The sequence below is a fragment of the Dinoponera quadriceps genome, unplaced genomic scaffold, assembly GCF_001313825.1.
Source record: "Dinoponera quadriceps isolate SergipeBrazil2010 unplaced genomic scaffold, ASM131382v1 scaffold1889, whole genome shotgun sequence".
Classification (NCBI taxonomy): Eukaryota; Metazoa; Arthropoda; class Insecta; order Hymenoptera; family Formicidae; genus Dinoponera; species Dinoponera quadriceps.
The window spans coordinates 503,639-519,242 of record NW_014557272.1 but is presented as its reverse complement, the minus strand read 5'-3'; the positions used below and the strand labels follow the sequence as shown (position 1 = coordinate 519,242).

The following is a 15,604-nucleotide window of genomic DNA, read 5'->3' as shown; positions in this document are numbered from 1 at the left end:
GGGGGGGGGGGGGGGGGAAGCGATAAGCACGGACGTAATCGGCCGATTAACGACGCGCCGTCGCGTCCTCGAGGTGCGTCTCGCGCAGTTTCCGCCGGATCGAAACCGGCGCAATGAGCGCGCGCGAGACGGCAGTATTTCCCGCTGGAATTTCTGCGTGCCCCACATCCGCGTTGCGTAAGCAATATAATTGCATCGTATCACGCGACGCCCTCGACAAACAGTCTCGCCTTGCTCGCTAACGAGCGCTCGTTTACGCTCGAAACGTATCTCGCGGATCGACTTGGTACGCTCGGAGATCCGTCTTGTATCGCTCGCGAATTGAAAAGGAACAAGTTCGAGAGTTAAATTAGAATTCCCTCACTGGCGCCTTTGTATCGCGGACGTTAAATCACCGATGCGATTAAATTCTGGACTTAACGATGCAATTAAATTCTAAAATTTAATTACACATCGGGGGGATTCTCGGAATTTAACTTCTAATTAAAGCGAGAGCTCGGCTCACCGAGCGCACCGAGAGCACTTGCGCGTTATCTATCTTCGCGCGTCTACGAGGCGGGTTAATTACTAAGCGCTCACATCTCGCGCGCAGTAATCGACGCCACGACGTGGCTTTGCTGTGACAGGAAGACGTTTGAATCGGACGAAAGGGGATAACGGAATCGGTGATAAGAGATTCGCAACGAGCGCCACGAGCGGAGTGTTTAAGCGACGCGGCGGATCGAAAGGAGATAAAGCCACTTAAGTGTAATTGACAATCTATGAAGCGAACCACACAATAAGCTCGCTTCACCTCGTTCACGACGTTCTTCACGCTTCTCAGTCACGTTCGACGTGTAAAGATCTTGCACCGGATCGCTTGTAATCACTCGGCCGCATTATCAGTCGCTCGATGCCGCGGCGGACATTTCAACGGTGAGAGAAACGTTTTCACCCGATAACGCATCGTTCCTGTCACAACATATAAAGTACACGTGCCTCTCGATCGTTACGGATCGAGAAAAAGTGTACCTCTTCCTCGCGGAAAAATGCTGTGAAAACCCCGATTTAAAAACGAAATAGAAATGCCGGAGCGAGATCGCCCCGTGAAAAATTCGGAATAATTCCCACATTACATTCCTCGCTCGATTAGAGTGAATACCATTCCTCTCGGGGAAATTTCAGATCGTTCTCGTGAGAATTTTACCGCGCTGGAGCAGAAATATCCTCGCGTTCGCTCATAAAAGATTCAGCGCGCCCAGCGCCGTGAAAGTTCCAGCGCTATGAGAATATCGTCTGATGAAAATTAGGCGCGGCCGTTCGCACAACGATCGCGTCTCGAAAATCGCCGATGTACATCCTTCGCGCTCGACGCCGACGCACTTTGCCGGCGTTATTGGAGTGAAGCGCCACGATCCGGCAGTGAGTTATCATCGACGCGTACGCGAATCGTAAACAGAAACGTCTGTGCGACGGGGTCGTTACTCTCGCAGGATAATCATGCGATAACGTAATGTCTGTAGACGTAACGTTACGAGCGAGAGCCGGCTCGGACACAGTAGGTACCAGAAACCGCTTTCTCGTTCCTTCCTCTTTCCGTCGCGTCCTCGTTGTCGCCGGACGCTCCCTCGCGAGTAAAAAGCGCCGAACAACCGCAGCTCGTCGCGCGCGCGCGCGGTTTGCATAAACAATTCAAATTTATTTAAATTTTCACACGACGCATACATTAGGTCCCCCCTAGGCGCTCTCCAACTATCCCGTCTCGCCGTACTCGTACGACAAATGTTTAAATCGCCTCAAGTTAATGATAATCATCTCCATCTTGCACGAGGATATTTCTCTCGCCATTATCTTTCAAGACAGAGTCGTACAATTATATGCAATATCTGTCACGTAGGATTTATTATCGTCGTACTTTTTTATTATACTTTTCATTCTTTACCTTGCGATACGATTTTTTAATTATTAGAATCGCTGAAATTCCGGGATCGACGTCGTAATCGTGACGGAAATGCAAAGATAAGGGATCGACGATCGGCAGGAATTCGCAGACTGCCGACTATTCGTCGGAGTTCGCTCTCTCCCTCTCTGCTCTCTCTCTCTCTCTCTCTCTCCTTGTCTCTCCCTTTCCATCTCTTCTCTAAGAGAGAAGTCAAAGGTCGTGGAAGGGCTTTGGCAGGTAGATATAGGCGAGTAATGGTACTTAATAATAGGTTCGTAACGCGAGGGCAGGTGTGCAAGTCGCAATGATTAATTAACCAATGATAGGTTGGCTCGCTTCCACGGCGCGTCTCTCGCGGCTTTTCCACCGGGGTTGGCTCCCTACATGACTGATTGATGATTACACGGCTCGCGGATGCGAAGCCGGGCATGTTGCTGCGCGATGCATGCGCGATGATGCCGCGCGCGCAGTCTCGCGCTCTCGTGGAAAACGCGCACGATCGCGCCTTCGATCAGTCGTATTACGTCGATAGTCCCATTCCGCGAATTTCGCCGCGAACGTCTCGGCGGAGAAGGATTAGGTCGGCCGACGTGCCCCGGCTGTGTGTGTGAACGCGCCAGAGGTCGTCCAGAACCGGTATTTGAATTACGAAACTCTCAGAACGGAACGGACGATACCGAGAACGGGAGGGAAAAATTCCACGAGGGATTACGAAACCGTAATAAATTAGAATGCTGAATTTCTCGCTTTGAAGAATACGTCGTATTTGAATTGCCGACGAGGGCGAGGGACGAAAATTGTCATCACGCTGTTCGAAATAATCGGAGGAGGGAGAGTTCCCTTTTTTCAAATCACCAGTACGGTATTGACGGATACTTGAAGAATCGAACACTGCTCGAACCTTTAGACTTTTCGACGCATTTGTATTTTGACTGACTGCCGTCATGCTCGGCTCGAGCTGTAAAGCTGTTCTCCTAATTATGTCCAGCAGCGCGATAATGAGCTCCGGAGTTTGGGTTTTCCAAAAGTTTACGACTTTTCCGGGTATTGTCGTGAGTACTGCCGGAATCATGGGAAGAACCTTGCGGTTGGGGAAATTTGTACACGACGTGGTCTCGGGGACGGTATGCGTGTTTGGTCCTGTTCGCTCTTGCGACAGAAATCACAACCACCGAAAATACCCTGCGATCGTCATGGGGCATCTGTTCCCTCCGTACGAGCACGTGGTGTAAGATGAGGAGGGCCAAAGTGGCTGCTCGAGGAAATATACTCTCGCTATCTCCGAAAGAGGGGGGAAAAAAGAGAAAAGAATAACAGCAGGAGCCTCCGGACGGAGAAATTCCACACGTCCGTGAGTTGTACTCATTATTTCTCCGAGTTGTTGCCGCGACGGTGCGCCCTGCGTGAGAAAGATAGCGGCGATTTAAAATGTCACCGGCCGCGGTGGCACGCGCATCGATATTCCGTAAGAATTCGATTCGCCTAAGAGAACCACCACTTGTGTCATTATTTCGCGCGCTTGTTAAAGACCGCGTCGATTTAATCGTCGCGATCGCTTTCTCTCTCTCTCTCTCTCTCTCTCTCTCGGCGAATCCTATTTCTCGCTTACTCGTTTACTCTTCATTCGCTCGCTTCTGCAGTCGACCGTAGTCGTTAAACGCAATCCAGCTCGTTAGTCACACTCGACGTTCATGGGGACGTGGAGAAAAAAACATTTTCAATTATTAAGCGAGGTAACCATTTAAATATATGTATATATTCATCAGAATCGTGCGGTCGGATATTCCGGAATTTATGTATGCCGCCATTTCTGCGTGATTTTCTTCACCCGCGAACTTCAACTCCTCGAACTTAGACTTCCGATGAAGTTCGACCGTAAGTTCGATACGCTTCGGTGTAGCTTTGCCGATATCCACAGGGCGGCACGGGCAAACTTTACCGACGGCGACGAACTTTCTTCATAGCGGTGCGCGATGTACTCTCAGCCGCGGCGAAGAGCCGCTTTATTCGGAGCACGTGCCGCGGTGTCAAGCCGGCTAAAATTAAGCGGGAAAGTGTCCCCGCTCCCCCTCCTCTCCTCCTCCTCCTCCTCCCCTCGTGCTCGTCACCCTTGGGTAAACCCCCACCAGCCCTGCGACGCCAGCTGGCAACCGGAAGTAGACACAAGAAGCCGCGCGAGGAAATAAAGGTGGCAACGAACGAGGGGAGGAAAATCGGGAGACGGGGCTGCTGCCGAGGACCGTTGCGCCCGATGCGGCCCACTTTTATTTCCGTTCGCCGTCGTTATTATTCGTACACGGGGGTCCATATCCTGATATCCGCGCCGTCGGGGTTCACCGGGGTTGAAAGATGGGGAAAAAGTCTAACAACAATTTGAAACGAGCGAAACAGCTGACGCGGGAAAACCCCTTCAACTCTCAAACGTAAACGTCGAACGTATAGGTTTACCTCGCCGAAATTATGTAATAATCGCTGAGACGGGAAAATTCGATTTAGTTTAACGGGATTTAGTTTTACGCGTAGAAAATATTGTAGTAAAAATTACCACAAAATTTTGTAACGCCAGACCATACAGGAATTACAACTGAAATTATGATGTGTGTATTGTAATCCTCAGTGATGCATTTCATCGCACACATTTCTAAAAATTACAACATATGTAATAACTTCAGTTGTAATTCCGGTTCAGCACTGTAAAATGTTGTGGTGATTTTCACTACAATATCTTCTCCGTGTAAGAAAATCAAGCGTATATCAATTTACCAGGTTGTGTTGTATACAAATTTTTTTTAAATTTGTTAATTGAAATTTTTACATTGAACTTATCGTGGTGAGTAAAATTTATATTTCATGAGAAGAGACTTTTTCTACGCAGTCTCCGGGAAATGTCCAAGCTCGTTTTTTCCCCTGTAGGCACCTCGTAATTTAATTTCCAAAACGGAAGGTGAGCGGCACGATCTTTCACGAGTGCCGCAGTCATAAATCTTCCGCGCTTTATCATAAATTCCATGTGGAAGCGGAAACATCACGGCGTGCTTATGAATTAGTGCCTTCGTCCAAACAGGATTATTCAAACAGGTAGCCGCGGACTCGATTACAAGGATCTCGTATATTTGCTTAAAGGGTAGGCGGTAAATTTGAAATATATCAGTATATTTACTTAGAGGGAACTCTCGCCGAAGTTTCGTGTTCAATCCCGCGCGAGAGGCATGCTAATAACCTGTGAAAGTGATCTTCAACACTCTCGGATGTAAACATTAATATGAGGGAAGGGTGAAATAGAGCCGGTGCATTTCTACAAAATGTTAAAAGTGGAAACCAACGTATTTATCCGGGAAAAAATGCGAACGTTTATTCACAGTAAACGTTCAGAGATTTATTTTGAAATTAACTCTCTAATGGTAAGGTTGAAGTCGGATCCGATCCCATTCTCTGTTTTGTTCATTTTTCATCTAATGAATACACGAAATGGATAAAAGAAATAAATAATAGCATGCAACTTCTTCCTCTGTTTGCATATAGATGAACAAAATACAATAAAGTTTACTAACTAACTTGAAATAATTGCAGAAAAATATCTTGACGGAGGAAAAACGCTTCGACGTTCTGAAAATCCATCTTGCCATTAGAGGGTTAAACAATGTGTGGTCTTTTCATTCGGTGAATTTGCAACACACGTGTTCGAAACGTGCACGTCGGAGGAAAGAAAATTATTTCGAATGACCTTCCGAGTGGCCTTTTCCGAAACAAGTAAAGAACGATGGATAAAACCTATCTTTCCGTCAGCGTAATAAATTAGAAGAACAATGTAATTTCACGGAACCCGACACCGACGTTCAATGGGAAACCCATCGACCTAACTGCTCGCTCGTAGTTCGGAACACGAATGAACTTGCACGATCGGGTCAGACCACATCCTGCGTGCGGCCGTTTCCACGGAGGTCAGTAAAAAGCGCCATAACTCCGACACAAGCCGTCAAGAACGTAATATTGCAGAAACACGTTGATAATATTAAATTCCTCGGATTAAATGCAAATATGGATTTATTAATATTTCCCTGGTGCGATTAACTCGCAGATTTCGTCATTCCGTCGTTTTATATACAATTAATTATGCAAACTTTCGCATGATTCGATTTTGTCAATTTCGAGTGTTTTTTGCCAATTAAAATATAGTCTTTCGAAGACTATTTTATAATTATAATGTCGTTTAATTAAAGAGAGAATCAAAGAGGATTTGGACTCGGGCGATTTTCGTCAGCAAGCGAATACTCGCGAATATCTCCGAGCGAAGCGGGTCGTGGCGATATTTATGAGCCCGGGGTTGGATATCGTTCGTAAAACTGTCTATTTCGTCGCTGCGCGAACTGGCACGTAAGTGATATGTTTACGTCAATATTTTGCCGCTCGACCTCGGTGTCCCCCCGGGAATGTAAATCCTGATTTCACCAAGATCCGCGATATCCCCGGCGAGATATCTGAGCCTGAAGGTTCAAGGCTAACCATACTTTCAACCGCTGCTCGCGGCCCTCGTATAGCTTCGGGAGAAGTTACGTTGCACGTCGCCGGCAATAGGAATATTATCTAGCGGACGTAATAATTTATTAATCACGTCGCGACGACATCTTAATAATCTTTCCGGAGCGTTTAAGCGCACTTAACTCCGTGTTATAAATGACATGCGGTCATAAGCGTGACACACAATAAACAAGCGTAATAACGAGTTCATTCGAGTGCTCTGCACTATCCGAAATTAATTTGTATCCGTTTTTCTCTCGATAAATATTTACATTAGTGGATTCCCCCCTTCCCACGAAAATCATTTAGAGGAAATTTGCTTCCGCGTTCCGATAAATGTTCACGTCTCGTCGTGTTCGCGTCGCGCTTCTTTCCGAATCGAGTGTATCCGAAATACACGCGCATAAGCGCACGCACCGGTATTACGTTACACCCGGTGCGGACGTTATTTTATCCGCTCCTTCCCGCCGGCGGAGGAGTCTGTTCGCCCCTGGGAATTAAAATTCCCAGGGGCCCTGCGGGGAAGGCACGGAGCCCGGCACCGTTTGTGCCGCCGATTACCTGAGTCAGCTGTCTCAAGAAAGGCAGCTTCGCGCTCAGGACTCGCTACGGTAGGCTTGGCGGAGGAGCGTTGCGGATTCTTTCCTATCGTATCCTACGGTCGTCTGCCGGGCCGAACAAGCGTTCTCTTACGGCTGGCGGCGCAACGCCCGACCCGACGAAGAAGAAGCCTCAGCTGTTTGCCGATGGAAGCCATGGAACGTACCCGCGTCCATCCCGGCCCCGCGATGGTGAAGAGACGGCTACGTCGCGATTCCGGATTCTCATTAGAAACCGTCGGGGGAATCGCGATGTTTGGATTTCAATTAATCGCCTCAGTGAGTTCAATCCGTTTCTGGTGAAGGTATCAAGATGAAGCGCGTCGTTGGAATTTGAAAGAAGAGTCTTCGGGTCTCGTGCATCGGATGAAGTATTTCGTAACAATTATCAAGATTTGATCAATGTGTTTCAGCCAAGTGTTTGATTATTGTAATCACAAGCTATATCATCATATCTGTATATATATATTGTATATCATATACTATATATACTATATGTGATATTATAATATGATACATGATCACAAGCTAATCGGTTTTGATTACAGTAATGAAACGTTTGATTGAAACATATTGACCAAATCTTGATAATTGTTACCAAATCCTTCTTTCAGCGTAGAAGAGATCTCGGAACAGGTGACAGCGAAGCGCCGTCGAAAGGCTGTCCGCCTCGGTTCTCCTATTACATTTGTTTACAATAGCACGTAGTTGGAACGAAGGAAAGCAGAGAAAGCTCGAGTCCACGTCTTTCCGACGCATCGCCGGAGAAGTCGGCGCCGATCGGCGAAGGAAAAGCGCGCCGCGCTTGTTGTTTCCGCGGGCGGAGCCGCGCGGTAATAAATCGGTTTTTCCGGCTTTACGACTGTTCGCGGTAACGGGATTCGTGCGCGTCACGGCGTCAGGTATGGCCCGTAAATTAAACGCGACGTTAATTTCTCGCGGCTCCGATGACGCTCAAACCGGCAGAGGCTTTTTCGCTCGCGGTGCCGATCGTTTCCGCCAGCCTCTCTCGATCGTCGCGTTGACCCCTTGCGTGACCGGGATTTCATTTCATGATCGCGCACGGGAATAATCCAAGCCGACACGAAGAGATCGAATAGTCCTTTCTTGACAGTTCGAATATGTGCGAGATTCGCGACAGTTGTACTCGCGTGCAACAATCCCTTGCGATCTGATTGGGATACGGTCGGATTTTTCCCAAAATAATTATGGATTCTAGTTGGGAGATCTACGGGGATTCTTGGGTCGGAAGTGCGATATTTCGAACATATGATTCTAAGTGGGAAGGATCCTATGTGGCATCCTATTTTCCGGACACGATTAGGACTGGCCGTTCCGCGGGATCGCATCCGACAGATATCGATTCTATTCGATTCTTTCGATTACGCCCCTCCGGGACGAGGTGGAGCGAGAAGTTGATAGCTTCGATAGCTTCGCGCGACTCATTAAAGGTAACTCCTTCTCCCCCCTTCCCGTAATCACGCCCTCAGGTCGCGCTTCTTGTCCCCGAGAAAAAGAGGTATGTTAGAAAGCGCGACGGACAGGGTCCTCTTTGTGCATCCAGCGGGAGCAGCTAATCTTCCCCAGCTCTCCTCAGGTGAAACTCGCTTTCGGCGCTCCTCGCGATCCGTTTCCCACGCTGCGCCAGGTAACCCGGAACGGTTTTCCCTGTAATGTGGGTCTCGGCGCGTCTCTTTTCTCCCTCTCTTCGCCCTTATCATCCTCTCTCTTTCACTCCTCCTCTTTCTTTTTCTCTCCCTATACCTCTCGTCGCCTCTTTTTCACTTTGCCCTTGCGAAATATTCCGTGAAATCAAGCCCAGGTATGTCCCGGGATCCCCGCGGCGAGCGAACGAAAAGATCGCCGAGAGTCACAGCGTTGTAACACTGTTGAAAGCGTAACTTTCGTAAACACCGAGAGAAAAGAAAGAGAGATAGCGGTAATCGGTGAAATAGCTTGTCTCGAAAAGGTAATAGTTTTCTCGAATTCTCGCTGGGAGGGGATCCGCGTTCGCCGATGCGGTAGAAGCCGGACGAAGATCCGGTGACTATTGGTCACTCGATCGGCCGGCGATCGAGTGTAATTGCAATCGTATCGAAGTGTCAGCGTTACGGAGGTGCCGCCTCGGGTTTCACGCGCGACGCGGAAAAATGTCGTAACTGTCGAGCGGTCTTGCGAAATCGGAGCGATTCGAGCGCGAGCCCCGGTGCGTTGCTTTCCTACGCCGTGTTACGCTACGCGACTCGTTAATTTCCCAACTTTATTCAACGGCAACGGTTCGCAATTTCCGCTATGACGGAGGCTTCCTGCAACCGCAACCCGTGTCTAAATTTCTCCTCTCTCGACACAAATTCCGACCAATCTCCGTATAAATATTACCATTCCCATCAGCTTCGCGTTCCGCGACTGCTCGTATGTACGGAAGTTTGCCTAGTCGCTCGCCGACCTTTGCACCTGCCGAAATTTCGCGGCGAGCGGTAAGTTACCGCGCCGCGCGAAAAGACTCCGCGAACGGAACGGATACTCACGGACTGGTATCTTCTTGGGATCGACCGTGCCCAATCGTTCCTCGACCTTGTCGATCCTACGACGCAGGTGGCCACTCCTGTCGGTGACACGGGCCAGCTCGACGGTGAGGCTCGCGAAGATGTCCTCCGCGGCGGTCAGAAGAGAGGCCAGCTGCTTGAGGGAGCTGGTGAGGGCGCCGTTCGCCTCCGCCTCCAGCTCGGCACCCACCGGCCAACCCTGAGAGCCCGCCGGCACGTGGCCGCGGCACAGGTGCCGCGGCTCCACCTTTCGAATCACGAACGGCATCACGGCGCTGGTGCCGGCGGCCTCCTGGTGTTCCTGTTGCTGTCGCGCTTCTTGCTGAATGGTAACGTCCTCCTGGCCATTCGCGCGTAACACGCACGGGCGAGCGGCGTCCGCGCTCACTCCTCATCACCGGAGCACCGCGCCACCGCAGGAGCGAGCCGCTCCTCGGCGAAGTCGGCCGGATTCCGCGGAGGATCCCCCGTGCCGCCGGCACGACTTCATGTCCCACCGGCTCTCCGCTTTTTCTATCACTGTTCTCGTCTCTTTTTCTCTCGGAAAATCCACCGCGTCTCGCTGTTATTCTTTCTCTTTTCGCTCTATTCCTTTCGACACTTTCACTCCGCACTCCCGAGGTCCGACTCGCGAGATCAATCGAATCGATCGAGGGCACACGGCGCGAGTCGAATAATCGGCCGCGGGTTCCCTTCGCCACGCGTTTTTCCGAGTGTGTTTGGACTCCGGAGGTTGTATATGCGCGGCATCGTCTGCGGGGATATGCTTCGAAGGAACCGTCGCTCGCGACAAGATCGCGCGGATAAGATTCTCTCTCTCTCGCGATTCAAGATTTGCGGACGGACGGATGAACGGATAGATGGACAGAAGCGGGCGACGGCGAAACCGGTAACGCGCGCGGAACGACGCGACGAAACGTACCGCGCGACGATGGTACGCCAAGTGCCGGCCGGCCTGGCAACCAGTCGCCGAGCAGCCGGCTGGCTCTCCCATTCAAGCGAACGCACGAAAGGCGCCCTTGCCAGCTGTCTGCTCGCCAAATAGTCCAGCATCGCCATCTGCCGACCTGCGCAGCAGCGATGTATCTCGCGATATACCTATGGTCGCTACGGCAGTCGCGTATCGCTCGAAGTCGCGGCGAGATACGAACTTTCCTGCCGACTTGATTAACAGCGAGTAATATGGAGAACCTTGAAGAGCTGAGTGAATCCTGAGTGTTTCCGCGCGATTCGCATGTGGAAGGCGGGGGTTATCGGTCGAAGCGAACGATGCGAAAGTTGTCCTCGGATGTTCGAGCCGTCGGTGTGCCGCAGAAGGCGTCTGTGGTGCCTCTTGGTCCGGGTTTCGGATTTTCAAGTCGAATGTCCGGATGTTCATGCATTACGACTGTCGATCAAAGAGCTTAGTTCTCATTGACTTAGCTGATACCGTGGAATTTGACACATATTTGTTAATTTTTAATTTCAACCTCGCACAATCTCAAACACTTACCGCCGTCAACTTGTCAGACGTGAATTTTAGTCGCTGTTTAGTCTATGTTTATCCCGAAAATATCTGAAGCGAAGTTCATGTAAAATATATCAACCGGACGACGTCTCTCTATCTATCTATTTATCCGTGTACGTATCTATCTATTTATCTACCTATTTGCCTATCTATCTATCTCATTGATAATGTTTGTACATGATATAAGCGAATGCGAAATTTATTTGCCCGACTAATTAACACGAATGGCTTCACGATAGATTTCCAAATTACGTGATCGCATTTAACTTCTAAAAGGAAAAGTTTTCATGTCACACAGATATCCATAGATATCAGAAAAATATTTGTAAGATCGATATTTTGAGAAAAATTAAAACTTACTCCAGACAGTAAAAAAGTTGTGTTAAATTTAACACATTTCACATGTTCCAAACGGTTTTTGTATGAATTTAATGCAGAAGGGATATGTTGAAAAGCAACACAAATATTATGTCAAAAAATACCACCAAAAATATAACACTTTGATATTACTTGAAAGCAAATTATATATTAAATTGACATATCTATAATGTCAAATATAACAAATGTTATTTTCTTATTAAAAAGTGTCTTTTATTATTTTCTTTTTTATCGAGTTCTTAGGATATTATCAGTGATTTTTCCCGGAATTTTCCTAATTATGTATCATTTAATTGATACATTAAAAACTTTTGTGTTAAAAACGGTCGACTGAAATTATTGTACCGTAAAATGGAGTGACTATAGTACAACTTTCATGTTTTTTCAATGGTAATTTCGTTATAGGTGGAAACATGATTTTGGTTCTCATGCATGACGGAAGCTACGTTGTTTAGCTTTAAATTGATTTAAATATTTTGAAATTTAATTTACATCGAGGAGTGAAGAATAACTTCTTTATTGTACTATAGTCACTCTTATTCTGTGAAGTGGGCTGATTATGGAAATATCTTCTTTTGGTATTATATCTCTATTGGCTTCTGTAACAATTTCATCCATTTAATTCATTGTTTATAGATTTACTAAAGATGCTAGGCTATAGAGGACACTTGTCTTCCATGCGATTATTCATGTTATTTGTCATTTAAGTACGCGACCACTTTAGGGTTTAAGCTTTAACAAGACCTTAACTCTTACTAATGATATTTAAAATGTCATCTGCTCAACAGTTTTTATTTACGTTTTCTTTTATTTTTTCGATTAACGAATTAATTTTTATTTGCCTAATAATTTAAACTCTTTTCGATTGAATTACATATTTATTACAAAATGCTTTTAACATATATGTACTCCACCATATCACGTAAGTGCTATTCGTGTAGCAAGCAGTGCAATTAATTGATTGCTGACACTCATATAGGATTTTACGATTGACTTTGCATCGAGCAACCGATTCTCGACCAAGCATTCACAATTATGTCAGCCAATAATGCATTTTTCGCGTAATACTCGTCGTTAATCATGCAATATTGTTTTAAGTCTTCAAATCATGTGCGTACTATTTCAGAAAAATTATAGATTACGCGAGAATCTCTATGTAAAATTTTTCGAACAAAAGTATATATCTGTATATATACGTATGTATGTGAAACTTCGTATTTTACGCGACAGAAACTTTCGGCGATCTCTACTTCATATCTAAATAGATTTTAGTATATCTGTATAACGATATACAGTTTTAAAGTTTCAGAAAAACTTTTTCCCCATTTTTCCGCGGATTTCTTCGGGTTCTGTTCTGAGGGTGCAAAAATCCGTTTAGAAAAGTTCACGTATGTTCGGTTAAAACCTGCTACATTTACTTTCTTCTGTAAAGAAGAAACCAAGGAAATCTGCGGAAAAATGGTGAAAAACGGTTTTTTCGAAACTTTAAAACATACGCAACGATATGTTTCGTGTGCATTGCATACAATTGCTTACATGAATATCATTGTCAATTATTTATATGTATAATCATGACATGTGTGTCATGACAATGGCGTATGAAACAAGCATAAAATGCGTAGTACGTGAAAGACCGGGAAGAATAGCATTTGAATCTTGTTCTTACGTAAATTTTTCGCCGAGATAGAGGCGTTCAAAGTGTTGGGAATTTTGAAAGCGGACCGAAGGACTTGCCGCTGATCGACGTTGCGCGCGCGTGGCACATTATATTAGGTTGGTGCATATGAAATGTCGGATTCTTAAGTGATTGTATAAAACTGTATATCTTTCTTCAAAAGCTGTTTATTCAATCAAAGTATGCTCCATTCGCTTCAATACACTTCTCCCAACGAGATTTTAAAGCGTAGATGCCTGTCTTAAAAAAATTTTGGTCTTTAGAATTAATAAACTCTGATATCGAGTTTTTTAGACTGTCTTCATTTTCATGGTGTTTGCCTCTTAAAAACAGCTCTAAATGCTTGAAAAAATGAAAATCGGTCGGCGAGAGATCCGGTGAATATGGTGGATGCTGCAAAACTTCATATTCCAGTTCGTTCAGTTTCGCAATTGTTTTGTGCGATGTGTGCGGCCGAGCGTTGTCATGGAGCAGTAGCGGGCCATGCCGATTCACAAGCGATGGGAGTACAATTTGGTGTCTCAATATCGTTGTATGGTCAACTTTCATCCTGATAGCAAGTTCCCTCGTGGATACGGCTGGATCCGCTTCCACTAGAGCCTTCAGGTCATCATTATTCACAGACGTTTTGGGTCTTCCGCGCGGCTCATTTTGCAGTGAAAAATCGCCAGTCCGAAATTTTTCGAACCAACGCTGCACTTTCCGATTGTTAACCGTATTCTCCCCAAACGCTTGGTTTATGTTGCGTGCAGCTTTTGCAGCACTATTACCAAGTTTGTACTCATATAAGAAAATGACGCGAATGTCGGCAGAATTCATATCGGTAATAAACTCAAAAGAAATAAAAAAGGGAAGACCTTCGAGAAAACCTATTTTGTTGAAATGAGTCTCTGGCAATGGACAATACGAGTATGAATGAGGTTATGCCAAATACAAAAGTATAACGAAAACAGGGAGGAAAACGTCCGCATGTAAAGAGAATGCGACATTTCATACGCACCAACCTAATAGTATTATCCGCGCTGCGGACTTCACACCTCTTTCAACACCAAGCAGCGGCGAGCTCGCCTAAAAAAGCGGACCACAACACTGTCGGCGGCATTAGTCCCGGCCAAACGATTTCACCGCTCGTTAATACTTTCGCATAGAAAAATCGTAGCGACGTGTAATAGATTGCATTCGGAAGCTTAGACTGTTTCGCTTCCGATAAAGGGAGTAGAAAGTTTCTCTATATCGATTAAATTATCGGTATCAACATATCATTACATCTAATTTTTCCAAACTTAAGTCTAGTTTTTTAATCTCTTAATGTATACAGAGTGTACCGGATCAACATGAACGAACTTCGTGAGAATGTAGAACGGGAGTGAACAAAAAAGTCTTCTACCATCTTTTTACAAACACCACGCAATATTTCGAGTTATTAATTATTATGGCAAGTGGCCATGTACTTCTTTAATTAATAACTTAAAAATTTGCGTTATTTGCAAAATGGTGCGGGACTTTTTTGTTCAGAGTGGCCCAATCTATAAATATGTAGTACAATATATGACAGCTGCTGTACTTAGCGAAAGATTCAAGGTTCAATATACTGGTATCTGTCATTACAATTAGATACAACAGCTGTCATATAATTGTAGATTAGGCTATTCTGAACAAAAAAGTCCTGTATCATTCTGCAAATAACACACAAATTTTTATTTAAAAATTTTAGTTAAAAATTTAGTTAAAAGTTATTAATTAAAAAGTCTCTATACATGACTATTTTCAATAATTGATAATTCGAAATTTTATATATTGTTGGCAAAATGGTACAGGATTTTATGTTCACCTCAATCTATTTTACGTCCTTATGAAATTTGTCTATATTGATCTGGGACACCCTGTATGTATATATATATATTTCTTCACTTAATCATTAAATTTAATTTTGCCACGGAGATTAATTTTGTTTCGTGTTAGAAATAAATCTATGATTAAAAACGCGACTTAAATTTTGATTCGAGCGGAGATTACATCATAAAGAAAATATCTCCCTGTTTTTATAAGATTTTATATCACATAAAAGTGAATTATAGGTTTTAATTTTTATAAACGTTCCAGTTTACGTCCACGTTACGTTTGTCTTCGCATGCTTCGACTGCATGGACATACAAAGACTTATCCAGTTTATCATTTCGGGACGGAAACGTCCTCGATTATAACGGCGTTTACCTCACTCGTGTAGATTGCGAGTCTAATATCATTACAAAAAAAGTACACTTAAAAAATTATAAACCGCGCGTGAGCATTGAATTATTCGCTGGTAATGGCCCAACGTCGCATGGCCAATTCTCGACCAATGATTGACAGCTATCGATTGGCTAAGCGTTGACTCGGTTGTAACGTCTGGCAATTCTGCACAAGGCCGCTCGCTCCGCAGAGCGCGGTGGAGATCCGTGACATCGGTGCTACACCGGA

General features: G+C 45.5%; 1 protein-coding gene across 1 annotated transcript in view; it reads right to left on the bottom strand.

Annotated features, from left to right (window-relative positions):
- Positions 1-10,508, bottom strand: part of LOC106748842 — a 95,000-nt gene extending 84,492 nt beyond the window's left edge. The window contains exon 1 of the mRNA XM_014627723.1: positions 9,567-10,508. Coding sequence (XP_014483209.1) covers positions 9,567-9,852 — 286 coding nt within the window. The 5' untranslated portion in view covers positions 9,853-10,508. The remainder of the gene's footprint in view (positions 1-9,566) is intronic.
- Positions 10,509-15,604: the final 5,096 nt, after the last annotated feature.